This window comes from Anguilla rostrata, chromosome 1 (assembly GCF_018555375.3).
Source record: "Anguilla rostrata isolate EN2019 chromosome 1, ASM1855537v3, whole genome shotgun sequence".
Lineage (NCBI taxonomy): Eukaryota > Metazoa > Chordata > Actinopteri > Anguilliformes > Anguillidae > Anguilla > Anguilla rostrata.
This window is the reverse complement of record NC_057933.1, coordinates 78866114-78883908: the sequence shown is the minus strand read 5'-3', so window position 1 is coordinate 78883908 and position 17795 is coordinate 78866114. Positions and strand designations below refer to the sequence as shown.

Sequence of the window (17795 nt, the reverse complement as noted above, 5' to 3'; positions counted from 1 at the left end):
GTTAAGCAATTTTAATATAAGCCAAACTATAAACCTCATGTGATGCATATTTATAAAGCAAAAATGACTTAAACCAATAACAAGGTTTGTGCATTATAAATAAATTCAATGTGTTTTAAATACATAAATAATATTTATGCAATTATTATGAAGAATCCATATGTGAAAAATTTCCATAGATTTAAACGAATTACATAAATTTGTTTCAGAATTAGCCGTATATATACATTCTAATATTTTTTAAACGATTGAATCTAGTTTGTTTGAGAATTGGCAGATTTATATTCATGGTAATACACTTGTATAAATAACTTTTCAAAATATGTTTGTGCTTGCTTAAATTCCAATAAATGTCTTGAATCATTGTTCTGGGTGAAAGATGAATATATCTAGCGATTTGAATGAGCCCCAGACATCGATTTCATCGAAGGATCCGTGCCATGGCGTGTAATTTGCAGCAAATCAAATCAACAAGACTAGGTGAGACGTCTCCAAATACAATTGACAGTCAAATAAAATCGCAGCAGAGATCCAAGGAATTCTAACCAGCCAGCACGCGTTTAAAGCTGGGCACCCACCGCACGCGTATCGACCGCGAACGCGTAGCATAGTTGAAGTACTGTTATTACAACGGCAGCGGGCGATGTCCTCTACACCAGATGCGAACGCGTCGCGAACCGGCTGCGAAGCTTGTGCGACACAAGCGAACTGAAGCGTAGTTTTTCGTAGCTTCTGTTCTATTTTTTCGGCTTGTCGCGCGTCACGATGACCTGTTTATACACAGAAATATGCTCTAAAATGCTAGGTATACATGTTCTGATTTATATTTCATCCTTATATTAGGCTACTGGGGGTGTGTCCATAGTTCCCTCCCAGATATAAGCAGCTAAAAAAATACAAGCCTTTTCGTTTTTGTATTGTCCTTGCAGAAAAAAAATAAAATAAAAACTTAGTTTCGCTATCTTATTTTGCGGGGGGGGGGGGGGGGGGGGGGTAAATTTTAAAATACACCACAGAAAGACGTAGCCTATTTGATGATGTAGAAGTGAATGCACCGAGCAGCGGTTTGTTAGCTCGGAACCAACCACTGCTCAGCCTATTTGACTTCTCCAATGTCTTCGTTCGCCGTGCTTTCAAAAAGTGCTTCTTAATAAAAATCAGATAATCCACAGAGCTTTAAAAAATCAGATTATTTAGTGGGCTTGCCGATGAAAATGCACCTATTTTATAAATGAAGTTGTAAGCAAGCCTTTATTGCACTTGTACTTCAAAGCTTCCGGTGTTCATGGCGTTGTGGTGTTCATATCCCTTCAAGATTAAACTGTTACACTATCTTTTTGATGATTAGCTGATTTTACTAAATCTGATCCTATAAATGTTTTGACGTGAATGACAAGACGACACGGGAATTCCCAATGGTTGATTACGGATTATTTATTATGATCATTACATATTCTTCATTAAATTGGCACGCTTGTTAACCAAGCAAATAAATTAATACAGTTTGAGATTGATTATTATGCAGGCTACGTTGCGATTTAAGCTTATGGTAATTCTTGAAAGCGTTTACTTTCTCACGTATTTACATGAGTTAACGAAATATTACCAAATTAACAAACTGAAAAAGGTCTCTCGCCAAGTATTCACTTAACCCATAATCAACATACGTGAACAAACGTGAAATAGAGGATGTAATCCCACTGCAGACTGCGAGAGCTACTAGGAATATAGATCTTTAAGCAAGCCTTTGCGCGACACAAACGGAACCAGTGTAGACACGCTACGCGCCGCGCTGCTTCGCCGCGCTGCTCACGCTACGTGTGCGGTGGGTGCCCGGCGTAAGCGTTAGATGGTAGTGTGATAGTTTTTGTGAAGCATGCAACAGTGATGACGTGAGAGTTGGAACATTGCCAAAACGTGGTGGACGGTTGAAAATTATTTTCATGTTGTCCCATCCCCATACAAGAAAACATACGAGAGTACAGAGTATAGAAATGCAGAGTTAATTATTACACATTTAGGTACTGTACCGCATTGTGTGACAGTATTTTTGCATAATTTTTTTAATCTGATAGCAATGTTTCATCTTAAACCTTCACAAGGGGCTCATTTATATGCTTTATAATGGACAAAAAGCATTTTATTCAATTTTGGAGAGATTTTGGATATGTTTCTGGACACCTAGCTATTTTAGACCACTGTAATGACTGAAAGCTTGTAATTCCCATTTGAAAACTATGCAACAGTGATTTTCTTGAGTCAAAACAGTTGATTTGTAGTGAAATACGTGAATATGTTGTGATTTACAGCAATGCATCATTTAGACATTTTGGATAGATTTGGAGACGCTGGGTACACTGCTTACTTTTTGCTTCATACATCTATAGTAGTTCTACACATCCACCCTTAGATTTTATGAACTTGTGGTCAAGAAGTTTTTGATCTAGCACACGTATAGTTTAACCTCCTGTATATATGCAGTCTCTCAGTATTTCTCACTTAAAAAGTGCAAATTTATTTTTGATTTTTTGTCAAAACAATTGCATTTGTGGCACTTTATTTCTTCCATATTCCTTATTATGAATATAAATAAATCTGCGTTAGTATTGTAAGTTGTACAAATGTCTTGCTTCATTTAAGCCATTTTTCAAGTCTCTGTGGTGTTCACATCTGGAGTTATAAAGCTTTAAATCGGGTACCCCTTAAATGGGCAAGGATTGGCACGATTTGGCTTGTGCGCTAAGGGGTTAATGTGACGAGAAGTGCTATATCAATTTAATGTATAACACGCCCCCCCCCCCACACACACACACACACACACAAATTTGGTTAACAGCCTCGAGCCGTTGGATCCGACGTCCATGAGCTATTTCTTCGTGCTCGTTCAACATGTTTCTCCTGGCAACCGTGTGTTTTGTACTTCGTTTTACAGGTAAGTTTCCTTCTTGAAATTTCCCATGGCAAGCCTAATTAACGGAACGTGAACAAATGTTTTTTTTTGAGACGTAGCCTACATTCAAATACAAGGCTAACTAATGAAACGTACTGAAACTTGCCCAAGTAAAGTTACCGAGATAGCGACAGCTGTTGGCTAGCTGTAGACTGTTTGTCGGTTTCTTTGTTACCTGTGGGATGATAGCTAAATTTCGTTTTATATTGGGAATGCGAATAATTTCAGCGCGTGAATGACTAATTCAAGGGAACGATTTAAGTAATTTAGGGGGCATTATTTAAAAATTCTAGTGAACGGACTGCTAATTCGAGGGAAATATTTATCAAGCGTTCCCCCTGGACAGTCGCCCTCCACCGAAATCGGAATAGCGTTCGAATAGCTGTATGATGTTTGTACATGCCTGTAACATTCACAAGTGAATGAAGAGTTCATTAACTTGCGTATCTTGCGTATCAGACAGAACATCATGTATTTCAACCAATAATAGTTTCCCCCCCCCCCCCCCCCCCCCCCGAAAGCGATAACTTCTGTCCTTCGAATCCACCTGCCGTCATTGAATCCTGCTTTTTACACACTGAGGGGGAAAATGGCCAGGCGGAAAAAAGGCAATCCGCTTTAAGGCTGTCGTTTTAGGACTTGGATTTCTCTGTGACTGTTGTGTGGGAGTAAGAGGTGTCAGTGTGATGAATAACCATAATTTACGGTTTCTTTCCTGCATAGAAAAACTCGTCATTGCATACAGTGTGGCTCATTTTTTTACTCTCGGTGCGTGAAAGTGGTTTTGTGCTCGCGCAGTGAATATCTGCGCGCGCGCGGCTGCTTGTTTTACTCGCGGCGTTGGAATTTACACGGGTGAAAGTGGTTCTGTGCTCGCGCATTGGCATTAAATTGACGCCATACTTTTCATGGCAGGAAATATCCAGTAAATGAAATCCGTTCAGCAGCTCGTGATATGTTACTATCTGAGCACCCTTTCACTAAATCGCTTCATAGTTGAATTTGAGTCTCGTGATTTAGGTTTTAAGCCTGTTGAATGAAAAGAGTCTTACACACTTACTCCCACTGGCCCTTTCTGGATCAGGAGTTTGCACAACTGCAAGGTATTTATGCAGTCACATCCACTTGTGAAAATTCGTGTCTCAACCAGGCGTGCCAGTAAGATACACCAGGGTTCCTGCATTCATGCCGTAAACTTTTCATCGTTACGTCACCCCAGCGCTCTCCCTGCCTCCTCTGTGATTTGGTGCGAGCGCAGACGAACACGTGCACCCTCTCTCTCTTTAGCGATGCGTGATGACAGCCCGGTGCACTGCACTGGCTCAGTTTATGGATGCGCCGCATTCAGAAACAGTGTGGAGGGGTGGTGTAGGCTAGAGCGCCTTCTGCAGGCGTTTAGCTGGCCTGCCTCCGCAGCTGTAGGCTAATTGCAGTGAATTACGCACGTGCAGCTGGAGTAACGCTTTATCTGGTTTGCCTGCGGCGAGACCGCGGCGCCAGAACGAGAGACGCACAGGGACAGACGTGGCGTTTAAGCCCCTCCCCTACCGGGTGTGTTGTGCTGTTTGTGTACCAGAGTGTATGCAGACCTGCCAAAACCTTAGGAAAACATTTTGAGTACCATAATAGTCAGTGTAACGCTTAGTTCACATGCTTTCACACCACTTCACTTTGCACGCACACACAAGCCTTGATGTAGTTTAAATACCGAATAAATGTACGGTATTGTTTTGTATTAATTGGTTGTTTTCCGTAATTAAATTACAATAATATATATATATATTTTTTTTTTTTTTGCGTAGTTTCAGCTGGCATTTCGTACCTGCGTATTTTGACCAAGAATTGCGTGGTTGGTACACAAAATGCGTGCAGGTTGGCAGGTCTGTGTATGTAACCAGCGCACAGTAAAACCTGTGTGTGTCCCGGATCTGTGGATTGTGTGGTTTGTGGGGAGAAGGACCGCAGAACTTCTTACACTCAGTGTTTCCATAATTTAGTACAGTACAGTATGGCCATACAAAACCCCCTGGGCCTGAAGAATCCTTAAATGCAGTGTGTGCAGTCAGATTAAGGGGCCGCCCTCGGTGGAGTGCGTGGTGTGCAATGCGACTCAGACATCCTGCCAAACCCTAACCACCCCCCCAACAGTGGCGCTGTAGCTGGTGGTGCACGGCTCTGTGGGGGCCAGTCTGGACTGCCACGGATTTGGTGCCAGACCGCGAGGCAGACCCCCTGCAGCTAGAACCACGTTGTAACAGGTTAAGCCAGCCAGCGATCCCCTTTTTCAAATGTTTTTTTTTTTTTGTTAAACGCTTGCAGGGTCGTCTCTCGCTGCCTTTGAGGTGAGCGTCCCGCAGCGGAGGGTGCTGGCGGTGCGAGGCCGGCCGGTGGTTTTGGGGTGCAGCTACGCGCCCAGCCTCGGCAACAGCCTGGAGGACCTGGTGGTGACGTGGCAGACAGCGGAGGACAACCTGGTCCTGCACAGCTTCTATTTCGGGCGAGACCAGCTGGACACGCAGAACGCCCGCTACCGGAACCGCACCTCGATGTTCCGCCCCCTGCTCGGCGCCGGAAACGCCTCTCTGAGGCTGGACCGGGTCGGCCCGCAGGACTCCGGGCGCTACCTCTGCTCCGTCGACAGCCTGCTGGGAAATGGCAAAGCGGAGGTGCAGCTGGAGTACGCGGGTGAGACAACTTCCTGTCCCAGAACAGCAGACAGGAAGTGATGTAAGCAGCACCAGCAGTAGGGCGGTGCTAAAAATACAAATTTACGCCAAGATACATATATCTTAACTTCGCTGTTAATCGGGGATGTTCAGTCTTGTCTGAAGAGGTATGACGTGGGTGCAGGTTTTTGTTTTTAGCCCAGAATCCCCCCCCCTCCATCGGCATATGTAAAATATTGCAAAGGACCCAGCCAAGTACAGCCAGGTGCAGCCAAGTAGAGATGAGCACAGCCAGGTGCAGCCAAGTAGAGATGAGCACAGCCAGGTGTAGCCAAGTAGAGATGAGCACAGCCAGGTGTAGCCAATTAGAGATGAGCACAGCCAGGTGTAGCCAATTAGAGATGAGCACAGCCAGGTGTAGCCAAGTAGAGATGAGCACAGCCAGGTGCAGCCAAGTAGAGATGAGCACAACCAGGTACAGCCAGGTGTAGCCAAGTAGAGATGAGAACAACCAGGTACAGCCAGATGCAGCCAAGGAGAGATGAGCACAACCAGGTACAGCCAGGTGCAGCCAAGTAGAGATGAGCACAACCAGGTACAGCCAGGTGCAGCCAAGTAGAGATGAGAACAACCAGGTGTAGCCAAGCAGAGATGAGCACAACCAGGTACAGCCAGGTGTAGCCAAGTAGAGATGAGCACAGCCAGGTGCAGCCGAGCACAACCAGGTACAGCTAGGTGCAGCCATGCACAGACAGACATATCTGGCAAAGTGGAAAGTATTCTGTGAATTTTCATCGAAATTTAGTCAACAGACTTCTCCCAGTATTGCAACAACAGTTTAATTACCCTCAGACGCCCTCTATGACTCACTGCAACATATCACTGAAATTAATACATGCACCACCCCCCCCCCCCCCCCCCCCTAGTAAATCTCACTAACTTCTAGAGCCCGACCGATGCCAGATAAAGAAATTTATTTTAAAAAATCAGTTTTACAGTTTCAAACATGTATGAATATTTTATGAATATTATTATTGTTATTGTGGTTGTTATTAATTTGTTATTATTATTTCTTAGTATATATTCTCAGTAAATGAATTATATTTTCTTATTTTATTCCTACATGATCTCAAAGAGTAAGACTTTATCTAGCGAGCTTTCCCGTCCATAAGAATTCGGTGGTGAAAAAAACTACAATGCGCTCTGACGCGTGACTAGATGACACACACTCACTTGCATTAACGCATTAGCTGTTGACATAGCCTCATTATTTCTTATTATTTATTCTCAGTAAGTTCAATGAATAATATTTTCTTATTTTATTCCTACTACATGATCTCAAAGAGGAAGACTTTATCTAGCGGAGCTAATGAGTGACTCAAGTGTAACGTTAGATGAAACTAAATTGACTGGATGAAATACGTAACGTGAGGCTTGTCCATAAGAATTCGGTGGTGAAAAAAACTACAATGCGCTTTCGTGCAGGTTACCCGCGCTAAGTGTTGGTTGATTCACTTCTGCAACAGCAATCCTTTTCACGTTATCGCGACAAAGCTAGATAACATGGCTTAAAATGATCCACGTTAGAAGTGTTTTATCGGCGTTTTTACTGTCTGGTTAGCTTGCTACGATGAGGCGTGACTAGATGTCACACTCGCTTACAATAACGCGCTGGCTATTGACACAACATCATATAGTAGCTAATATCATTATCTCAGATAAAAAAACAAATGTGTGATGCATCCAATCACCATTTTATTTCGACTGGTTATTTATTTGAGAATTCCAGTCCTCTGGAAATGTCCTCACTGCCACTTCATAAATGCTTGCTAGCCAGCTAGCTTGCTAAAGTGAACCAAATATTTTAGCTAGCTCGCTCGCTTGATAATGAGGATTGATAAACATAGTGGTCGTATAAACGCATTTAATTAAAAACTTTCACTAAATATACAGTTGAGGTCGAAAGTTTCCATACACCTGCAAAGCAAATTTACTTCATGGCAGTTTTGAGGTTCCAATTATTTCTACAAGTCTTATTTTTCTGTGATGGAATGATTGGAGCTTAAACTTGTTTGTCACAAAAAAAACATTCATGAAATTTGGTTTTGTAATATATTTATTGTGAGTTTTCTGAAACAAAAATATACAAACAGGTTCAGAACTAAGCATACAGCGCTTCTAATATTTGGTCGCATGACCTTTAGCCAGCTTAACCTCAAGTAGACGCTTTTGGTAGCCATCCACAAGTTTCTGGCAAGCTTGTGGTTGAATCTTGGACCACTCCTCTTGACAAAATTGGTACAGTTCGACTAAATTTGTTGGCTTCCTGATACGGACTTGTCTCTTCAGCAGTGTCCACATGTTCTCGATGGGGTTGAGGTCGGGACTCTGTGAAGGCCATTCTAAAACCTTAATTCTAGCCTGGTTTAGCCATTCCTTCACCACTTTTGAGGTGTGTTTGGGGTCATTGTCTTGTTGGAAGACCCAGCTGCGTCCAAGACCCAACTTTCTAGCAGATGGTTTCAGGTTGTCCTCAAGGATTTTGAGGTAATCCTCCTTTTTCATGATTCCGTCTATTTTTTGTAATGCACCAGTTCCACTGGCAGCAAAACATCCCCAGAGCATAATACTACCACCCCTGTGCTTGACGGTAGGGATGGTGTTCTTGGGGTTGAAGGCCTCACCTTGTTCCCTCCAAACATATCTCTGGTCATTGTGGCCAAATAACTCAATTTTTGTCTCATCACAGGACCTTCCCCCAGAAGGTTGTATTTTTGTCCATGTGGTCATTTGTAAACTTGAGTCGAGCCTTAAGGTGCCGGTTCTGGAGCAAGGGCTTCCTTCTTGCACAGCAGCCTCTCAGACCATGGCGATGTAAAACACGTTTGACTGTGGACTTTGATATCTGTATTCCATCAGCATGCAATTAATTGCAGATCTGCTTCTTGGTGATTCTTGGTTGCATGACCAGCCTGACCAATTTTCTCTCAGCAGCAGGGGAGAGCTTGCGTTTTCTTCCTGTTCGTGGCAGTGACACAACCACTCCATGCACTTTAAACTTAGAAATAATGGTTTGCACAGTAGATCTTGGTACCTGTAACAGCTTTGCAATGGCTCCGAGTGACTTTCCTGACTTGTTCAAGTCAATGATATGCTTTTTCAGATCCATGCTGAGCTCTTTTGACCTTCCCATTGTAGTGCAGGCTGGTTGTGACTAACGAGCCCTTTTTAAATTGCCTCAGAGAAGTCATCAGCTGTAGTCAATCATGATCACTCACAAGGAGTTAAGGGGCCATGCCACAAAGGAAATTTGATTGTCACAACTTTCTACATCATCAAAATAGATAATTTAAGTTGCTGTATGTTTATTTCTGAACCTGTTTGTATATTTTTGTTTTCAGAGAACTCACAATAAATATATTACAAAACCAAATTTCATGAATGTTTTTTTGTGACAAACAAGTATAAGATCCAATCATTCCATCAAAGAAAAATAAGACTTGTAGAAATAATTGGAACCTCAAAACTGCCATGAAATAAATTTGCTTTGCAGGTGTATGGAAACTTTCGACCTCAACTGTACATACTTTTATTGCGGCAATCGAATCTGTGCAGAAAAGTCTTGCAGTGAAGAATATTGGATGAGGCACGAGTGACAAACGTCTTATTACAGAAGTAGCGCGTCAGCTGCTGCAGTTCACACTTGTATTAGAGCTCCCTCTACTGGATAATTCTAGTAAATAGCAATTACAACGTTCGAACAGACAAGTACAGATACATAATCAAAGTTTTTTTGTTTATTATACTTATTTAAAAATCGGGACACATCGGCTGCATAACTGCCAATCCTGATGTCGTCAAAAAAGTCAAATAATGGCCGATATATCGGCCAAACCGATATATCGGTCTACTAACTTCAGGTGCTTTCCCCCCCTCCCCCGGGCAGCGTTCTACACCGAGCCCAGGCTCAACATCCAGGTCCACCCCAGCAACATCAGCCTGGAGTATCAGAGCAAGGGGTACCCCGCGCCCCAGGTCCAGTGGGCCGACTCCACAGGCCGCAACCTGACTGCCCGGGAGGAGCTGTCCGGGCCCGGGGAGGACGGGCTCCTGTCCCTCAGGACCAGCGTGACGCTGAAGGACCCCGGTCCCGGAGTCAACCTGAGCTTCACCCTGAGGAACGCCGCCCTGGGACAGGTGCTGGAGAGGCTCGTCTGCCTCAGTCTGGGTAAAAAACCTGTTCCCATTTAAAATCTTGCCCGTCCATCCGTTATCTAACTGGCTTATATCTGGCCAGGGTCTCGGGTGGGGGTGGGGGTGGGGATGGGGTAGGGGAGTCTGGAGCCTATCCCAGCATGCACTGGGCGAGAGGCAGGACTACACCCTGGTCAGGTTGCCAGTCCATCGCAGGGCACACACACCATTCACTCACACACTCATACTCATGGGCAATTTAGAGCCTCTAATTAGACTTATCTGAATGCCTTTATACTGTGGGAGGAAAACCTGAGGGTTTTAAGTTTTTTCATCATGTTTTTTCCTGTTATATTTATGTGTTGACCCCCCCCACTGTGGCCTGGTAGCGACACACAAGGGGTTAACACCCCAGGGTACGGGACGGTTCGGTCAGCCAGGTTTCATGGCTTTCGGGGGAACCCCCCAGCTGGCTGATGCAGGTGCTCGTGTGGCTGCGTGTCCAGGCCACTGTGTGCAAGGCCTCCGGCTCCTCTGCGCTGTTTGGACGGCACGCGTCTCAGAGGGGAGAGAGCTCACCCAGCTCTCCCGAAACGGCAGTGGTGGTCCGCACATGGGTCGCTCACGACATTCCAGATTGGGGTATATATGCAGCCTCGAGTTGGGGTGCAAAATGTAATTTTTTTAAGTGTTGGGTTGTGAATACTTCACCTCCACTTTTTATCCTTTTGTCCTAGATAGAGGGGAAGCGCTAAATTTAATGTACAGTAATGGTTGGAACAGGCCGATTTGACGCGTTTAACTTTTGATGTGTCACCTTTGATGTTTTAATGAAAATAGAGGTCCAAACACAAACTGAAGATGAGCCGGGTATCCAGTTCCTATGTGAAGATCTCAGGAGTCTCGGATTGCAGAGCACATGGGTTTTTTTTTCCTACGGGCGACGCACTGCTTGGCAAATCCAGCAGGTTACCACAGCGACAGTGTTCCTGCGTGCGTTTTGTCTCCTGGGTGTACCAAGGGCAGAGACCACAAAGTGCCCTTTGTCAGCGGTTAGGAAATGGCTATGTATAGTTCAGCGTAACCGGCTAGACCTTGGAGCAGCGTGTCTGTTAGGCAACTGAACTGTGTGAATGTGCAGTGAAGGAATGTGAAGAGGGGAGAAATCTCTGCCCTGCAGAAGGTAAAGGGATAATGGCTGTTTGTCCGAGTTTTCCCGATGCCCCGACCTGCAGTTTTCCACAAAAGAACGCTGTTGTGGAATGTTTAATGTCGGACACGCGCATTTGGGCTTTATGTTGATGCTGTGTGACTCAGTGTGGAGCTTGTGTGTTATGAAACTGCCCCGTTTTTATTGCTGTTCGCTCTCCAAAAACAAGAATCCAGGCGGTTTTAAATTTAATTACTAGTGCGTTATACAAAAACATGTTTTTTTTCTCCTCTTTGCTAACTAAAGCCTATTTTGACATCATATAATTTCTCACAAGCTCCTTGAAAGCAGCATCCTTGAATTTTGAACACAGAATACCTTGGGAAAGCTTCTATCTGTGCCATATCAGCACAGAAATACAGCTGGGTTAGGTATTTTGGTTCATTTGTTTAACAAGATAATGGCCGTTGAGCAGAGAGAGTGAAAACAATGGCGTGTTTTCAGTTCAATTTGAATGGCCTTGGTACTTGTTTCCGTTACATTTGAATGGCCTTGCCTTGTTTTCAGTTGCAGTTGAACTGCCTTGGCGTGTTTTCAGTTACATTTGAACTGCCTTGGCGTGTTTTCAGTTGCAGTTGAACTGCCTTGGCGTGTTTTCAGTTGCAGTTGAACTGCCTTGGCGTGTTTTCAGTTACATTTGAACTGCTTTGGTGTGTGTGTTTCAGCTTCCGATGACATTGGGCATTGCACAGACTGCGCCAGAGTGACCATCCCACTCATTTGCTTTCTCTGCCTGCTGCTGCTGCTGCTGCTGTGTCTGGGACTGGCGGCCTTCGCGTACTTCCGACGCAAGAGGAACGGAGACGGTCGACCAGAGACAAGCTGCGCAAAAAGGCTGGCGGCGAAACGTCCCACCCATGCCAGTTAAGAGCAACGGTGACCCCAGGGGGTGCGAGCTAAATACATTAAATTAATGTTTTTATACTCGTCTAGTAATTTATGTACACGTCATGCCCGTTATGCGTCTGATTCTAATGTTACCCTGACCTTATTGTGCTCATGCTCTGCATCACATATTTAAAGTTAGATTGACTGAACTTTGTCGTAATCCCTCACTGTCCAGATCACAGCACAGGTGTCAGACTCCAGTCTGATTGGCTAAGGGATCCGCACACCTTGTCCTCAAGGCCTTAATTGGCAGCCGATTGAAAGGAACCCGTGAAAAACCGCAGCCCCCTGTGGGATTCAGCTCGACACCCCCTGGTCCTATGGTATAGTTACATCGACTGATTATACTGTATGTGTTTCATTGTTTCTCTGGCAGCTACATACACACCCCTGTTGATAATCTGTTGTTAAACTTTTGTGGCCAAAGCTATGCGACTACAGCAGTTGGAACAATGCAACTGACAGACTGAAGCGCTGCTATTGTTCTTGGATTCCTTGAAGACACCTCCCTGTAACAATTGCCTTTCCATTTGCCTTTCTCAATTTAAAAAAAAATGCTATACAAGTAAGACTGAACTCAATTAATCCTTCGGTTGTTTTTGTTCCGATCCTAAATCGGTCTGTTTTAACTGTTATAATAAAGCATAGCCCTAATAGCTGGGATGTGGCAGTCCAAACACCACCTCTTCCTCTGCGCACTGGTAATATCACATATTTAGGAGTCAACATTTCCCCTAGGCTGTCAGAGTTAGTTAATCTCACCTTCATTACATTACATTACATTACAGGCATTTGGCAGACGCTCTTATCCAGAGCGACGTACAACAAAGTGTATAACCATAACCAGGAACAAGTATAACGAAAACCCTAGAGAGAAGTACCGGTCCAAGTGCAGGGAACAACCGCATAGTTCAACTTGGGCCCTGAAGGTTAAACTGTTTAGCACTAACACAAACGAGAACAACAACGCAGTCTATGCAAAGATACAAGCAGTAGTTAAAACAGGTGCATTAACTAAGTCACGTACAAAACAGCTTCCTAGTTACAACCCTAAGCTTACAGTTATTTACAGGGGGGTAGGGAGGGATGGGGAGAGGTGCAGCCTGAAGAGGTGAGTCTTCAGTCGTCGCTTGAAGTGGGTCAGTGTCTTAGCTGTTCTGACCTCCACGGGGAGGTCATTCCACCATCGTGGGGCCAGAACAGACAGGAGATGTGTTCGGGAAGCGCAGGTGCGAAGAGGGGGAGGTGCCAGGCTTCCTGAGGTAGCAGAACGGAAGGATCTGGATGGCATGTAGGGTTGAATATCTTTTGGAGGTATGCTGGGGCTGATCCCTTGACTGCTTGGTATGCTAGGACCAATGTTTTAAATTTGATGTGAGCTATAACAGGCAGCCAGTAGAGGGTAGTGAGCAGTGGAGTGACGTGGGAGTGTCTGGGGAGGTTGAAGACCAGATGAACTGCAGCATTCTGAATGAGTTGCAGGGGTCTGATGGCAGATCCACCACCTCTGAGAGAATGTGGTCGATGAGCTCCAGTCTGGGCATTTGTGGTGCAGTGCGAATGAAAGAGATTGCGCATAACTACTTCTGGTGGCCAGGATTGGATGCAGCTATTGAAGAAAAACCCAAAGCTTCTTCCGTCTGCCAGAAGCTGAGAAATGGCCCGCAGCTGGAGCTGGCTGGAAGACCCATGGCAGAGAGTCCACATAGACTTCACCAGGCCATTTGAAGACCACATGTTCTTAGTTGTTGATGCTCACAGTAAATGGCCTGAGGTTGCCATCATGAAAAGTACTTAATCAGAGATAACCATCAAGCAGCTATCTTCAGCCAATTTGGACTACCACAACAATTAGTGAGTGATAATGGGTGACAGCTGGTATCTGACAAATTCAAAACCTTCGTGGAAGAAATGGGATCCAGCACATTACGTCAGCACCATATCACCCATCTACCAATGAGTCAGCTGAAAGGTTTGTACAGACCCTGAAGCTAGGTCTGTAGCACAGTGGGTAAGGAACTGGGCTTGTAACCAAAAGGTCGCAGGTTCGATTCCCGGGTAAGGACACTGCCGTTGTACCCTTGAGCAAGGTACTTAACCTGCATTGCTTCAGTATATATCCAGCTGTATAAATGGATACAATGTAAAATGCTATGTAAAAAGTTGTGTAAGTCGCTCTGGATAAGAGTGTCTGCTAAATGCCTGTAATGTAATGTAAAATCTTCCCAGAGTAATGGTTCCTGGAACAGATCACAGTGCGTTCCTGCTGTTTTGAACACTTCAGGGAACCACTAGAACAGTCTAATGTTTGTTTTTAAAGAAATGGGGCATTCAAGGTAAAGGGTGAGGGAATTTTTTTTTCTTTTGTATTTCCATTTGCATTAAGTTTGTCCCTCAAGGCTTGTGGTTGGGCATTATGCACATTAGGTGTGTTGTGGTAGTTCAAACTCCGTTCCTCAGTAAAATGATGAAGTGTTCTCTCTCCTCTTGTGTGTTCATTCTTAGTTGTAGTTCCTTCAAAATAGTAAGTATATAACAGAAAGTCATAAATTAACTTTCAAATTCACATAATTTCACAAATTCACTTCCAGAGCAGGCTATGCGTACACAATAAAATGTCCAATGTTCATTCAAGTCCTAATAGAGTACATATGGGTACAATAGGAAGCAATACAATATGTGTTGATTTACCCAGAAGTTTGTACCCCCAACTTTGATAATCTTACAGGGACGTACAGCAGTAAGTCACATCACACAGATTATTGGGTATGTAGTACCTGCCTGCCTGTTCTTGCTATGGTGTGAACAAACACCAGAAGATCCTGTGGCTCTTCACCACCTGGGCTGCAGATACTTGATTTAAACCAGGGGCATCAAGCTTATGTCCTGATGCAGTAGTTCCCAACCTCTGTCCTGCGGGACCCTTGTGTAGGATAGGTTTTCATTCCAACCACATATTCAATCCCAAAATGTTTAACAAGCTGTTCGTTTTTCCTAATTAGGTGCTTTTCATGACAAGATGAATTGTTTACACTTCTAAGCCACACCATGTCAGAAATATCTATGTATGCCATGAACACATGAAGAATAAAAATCCTATGTTCAAATTCTGCTTAGTGTGCTATGTAGCAAGCAGTTACATAAAAAGAGGTAACAAAAAGTTTTAACTGATCAAAATACAGACTGAGCTGAATCAATACTGTATGGTCATCGTCCCTCCCCACTTCCACCAGGGCACAACCTAAGGCTACGAAACAAACCTGAATGACAGGTTTGTACAGGCAACCGTGTATCCTTGCCCAGGCATACTTCTGGAGCCTTCCTAGCTCCTCGATCCTTGCGCATTTAACAGATTGGAATGTCCTTAAAGGTGCTTGAACTCCACCGATTTCCAGTTCAGTCAAGGACCGAGGAGACAAGGATGGATAAAATAAACTATTGGAATGAGCCCAGAAGACATTTGTGTGCCACAAGTGGAAGTTTGTGTGCCGTGTGAGCCACCCAGCAGCTCCCTTTGAAATAAAATACATACCCCATACACAGATTTATATTCATGGTAATACATTTGCATAAATAACTTTTCAAAATATTTTTATTTAAATTAAATTTAAATAAAATTGATGTGCTTGCTTAAATTCCAATGAACGTCTTAAATCATTGTCCTGGGTGAAAGATGAATAAATCTAGCGATTGGAATGAGCCCCAGACATCGATTTCATCGAAGGATCCGTGCCATGGCGTGTAATTTGCAGAAAATCAAATCAACAAGACTAGGTGAGGCGTCTCCAAATACAGTTGACAGTCTAATAAAATCGCAGCAGAGATCCAAGGAATTCTATCAAGCCAGCATGCGTTTAACTATACATAGTGCAGTATATTGAAAAGACCGAACTCTAAGCACCACCAAGAATGTAGCGTACATTACATGGCCGTTTACTCAAACGTCTTCAAATAGCAAATTGCGGTAGAGATCCAGTGAATTGTAGCCGCCTACGACACGTTAAACTATAAAAGACCAAACTCAACGCGGTTGCTATACGAGCCCAATTTAACAAATCAACCCTCTCGTCGTGTTGACCAATGAAACTACTGGGCGTAATTTGAGCTAAAGAGTCTCACTAGCCGGCTAAACCGCTCCCTCTTCGCCTGCAGATGGCGCCCTAACCGCGCCACCAGACCACAGCAACATTAGCACCAAGCAGGCCTGGGTCAAATGCGTATTTTTTTTGGATTTTCAAAACTTTGCTGATCTTGTCTGGTGTATTAGAACCAATGAAATACTCTCAAAAAAGTGCAAACCCTGCCTTCTGGTCATATCGGCAGGCTCAATTTCACAAAGCACGATCAATAGAGCACAGAATTAGAAACAAATAGGTATTTGACACCGAGGTCTGGCACCAAGTATTGTTTTTTAGTACGTCATGGTGGAGGTACAGGTTACTGTAGCAAAATGACTGAAGATGATACGGAATAATTCATAGTTAATTATGGAATAATGTAGTAAAATAATTGTGTAAGTTTTTCAATTTTTCTTACATATCATGAATTTTAATTGTATTTACTCTGCCAGCCACATGGTTATAATCTACTCATGTTTTTGTACAAATTACAAATACAAATCGCAGAATTTCAATACATTTATTCAGTTATACACAATAATTTTATTGTTCATCTTTATTGAGAAGTAAAGTGTACTTCCAAGAATGAATCATATCCTTGTGGTTTTACAGACATGGGTTTTTTCATTGCCTTTCAGATGAAGAACTGAACACTGAATTGGCTAAATCCTAAAACCCTTCAGTAAAAAACAAGTAATAGACAAATGCAAATGGCACAGGAAACGTAACACTGCCTTTTCAGTCCTATGGTCTTTTCCCCATCTGGCAAAATGTTTTTTTTAAAAAGTAACAATTTGGTATTTGCATTTCCCATTCCCGCAGCGCTCGGTTGAATTGTGTGTAATGTGGGGTTCCCAGTTGAAGACAGACAACACCGCGGATTGTGATCAGGGCCTCGGAGCTGGTGCGCTAGGCTAAGGAATGAACAGGGTCGCGCGTAGCAGAAACAGCGCCCGTCCGAGGGGGAACTAGCTGCCGTTGCGCTCACTTTTACCGTGCGAGAGGTAGCGTAACAGACGCCCCCACTATCCAGCCTTGACGGTTAGACTCCTCCCTCCAGGTCTGTTCGTGTGTTCAGACAAATATAGTGGGAGGAGGATAAGAGAGTGTGGGTAACCTACAACAGGATGGCCGAAGGGAGTACCGGAGGAACATGAGATAATGAGTGAAGCGCCCATAGATTACGGTGCAGCATTGCTTCCCTGGGGACAAACACACAAGAGTAGTCACTGAATAAACCATCGGTGGTATAACCAACAGAAGTTTATCAATTACACCATTCAGGCCCTAGCTGGGGTGAAAGAACAACTGCATGCCACTTCATTTATGACAATACAGAATAAGCTAATTCTTGACAGGATGCTAGCTGAGAAACAGGGGGTATGTGAACGGATTGGGGAAGAATGTTGTACAGTCATTTCAATACAAGCTTAAGAAACACTGCTATATAGCAATCCTACAGTAACTGTAAGAACAGAGTACTAGCGGATAGGAATATGAAGGGAACCCAGAAGGATTCTGAAGAGGTTTCATTACCTGTTGTGTCAAGGCAGGGAAATGTTGATGCAAACGAAATTCAAAAAAACCCTCACAATTTTACCGGCAAAAAAAGTAAATAATAATAATTCCCCAATTAATTCACAACCTACACTCTTGAGAAAGGATGAACGTAAAAAACAATTACCCTTCAAGTAATTGGTCTTTTAAACAGGAAAGTACAGGAAGTCAGCAACCACCCCCCCCCCTTCAACCCCCTCACCCCCCCCCCC

General features: G+C 43.7%; 1 protein-coding gene across 1 annotated transcript; it reads left to right on the top strand.

Moving 5' to 3' along the window:
- Positions 1–2824: 2824 nt before the first annotated feature.
- Positions 2825–12489, top strand: LOC135236612 (CD276 antigen-like). The gene is made up of 4 exons (XM_064303080.1): positions 2825–2932; positions 5270–5635; positions 9563–9844; positions 11686–12489. The coding sequence occupies exons 1-4, from the start codon at positions 2890–2892 to the stop codon at positions 11886–11888; spliced, it is 894 nt and encodes a 297-aa protein (XP_064159150.1). The 5' UTR covers positions 2825–2889; the 3' UTR covers positions 11889–12489.
- Positions 12490–17795: the final 5306 nt, after the last annotated feature.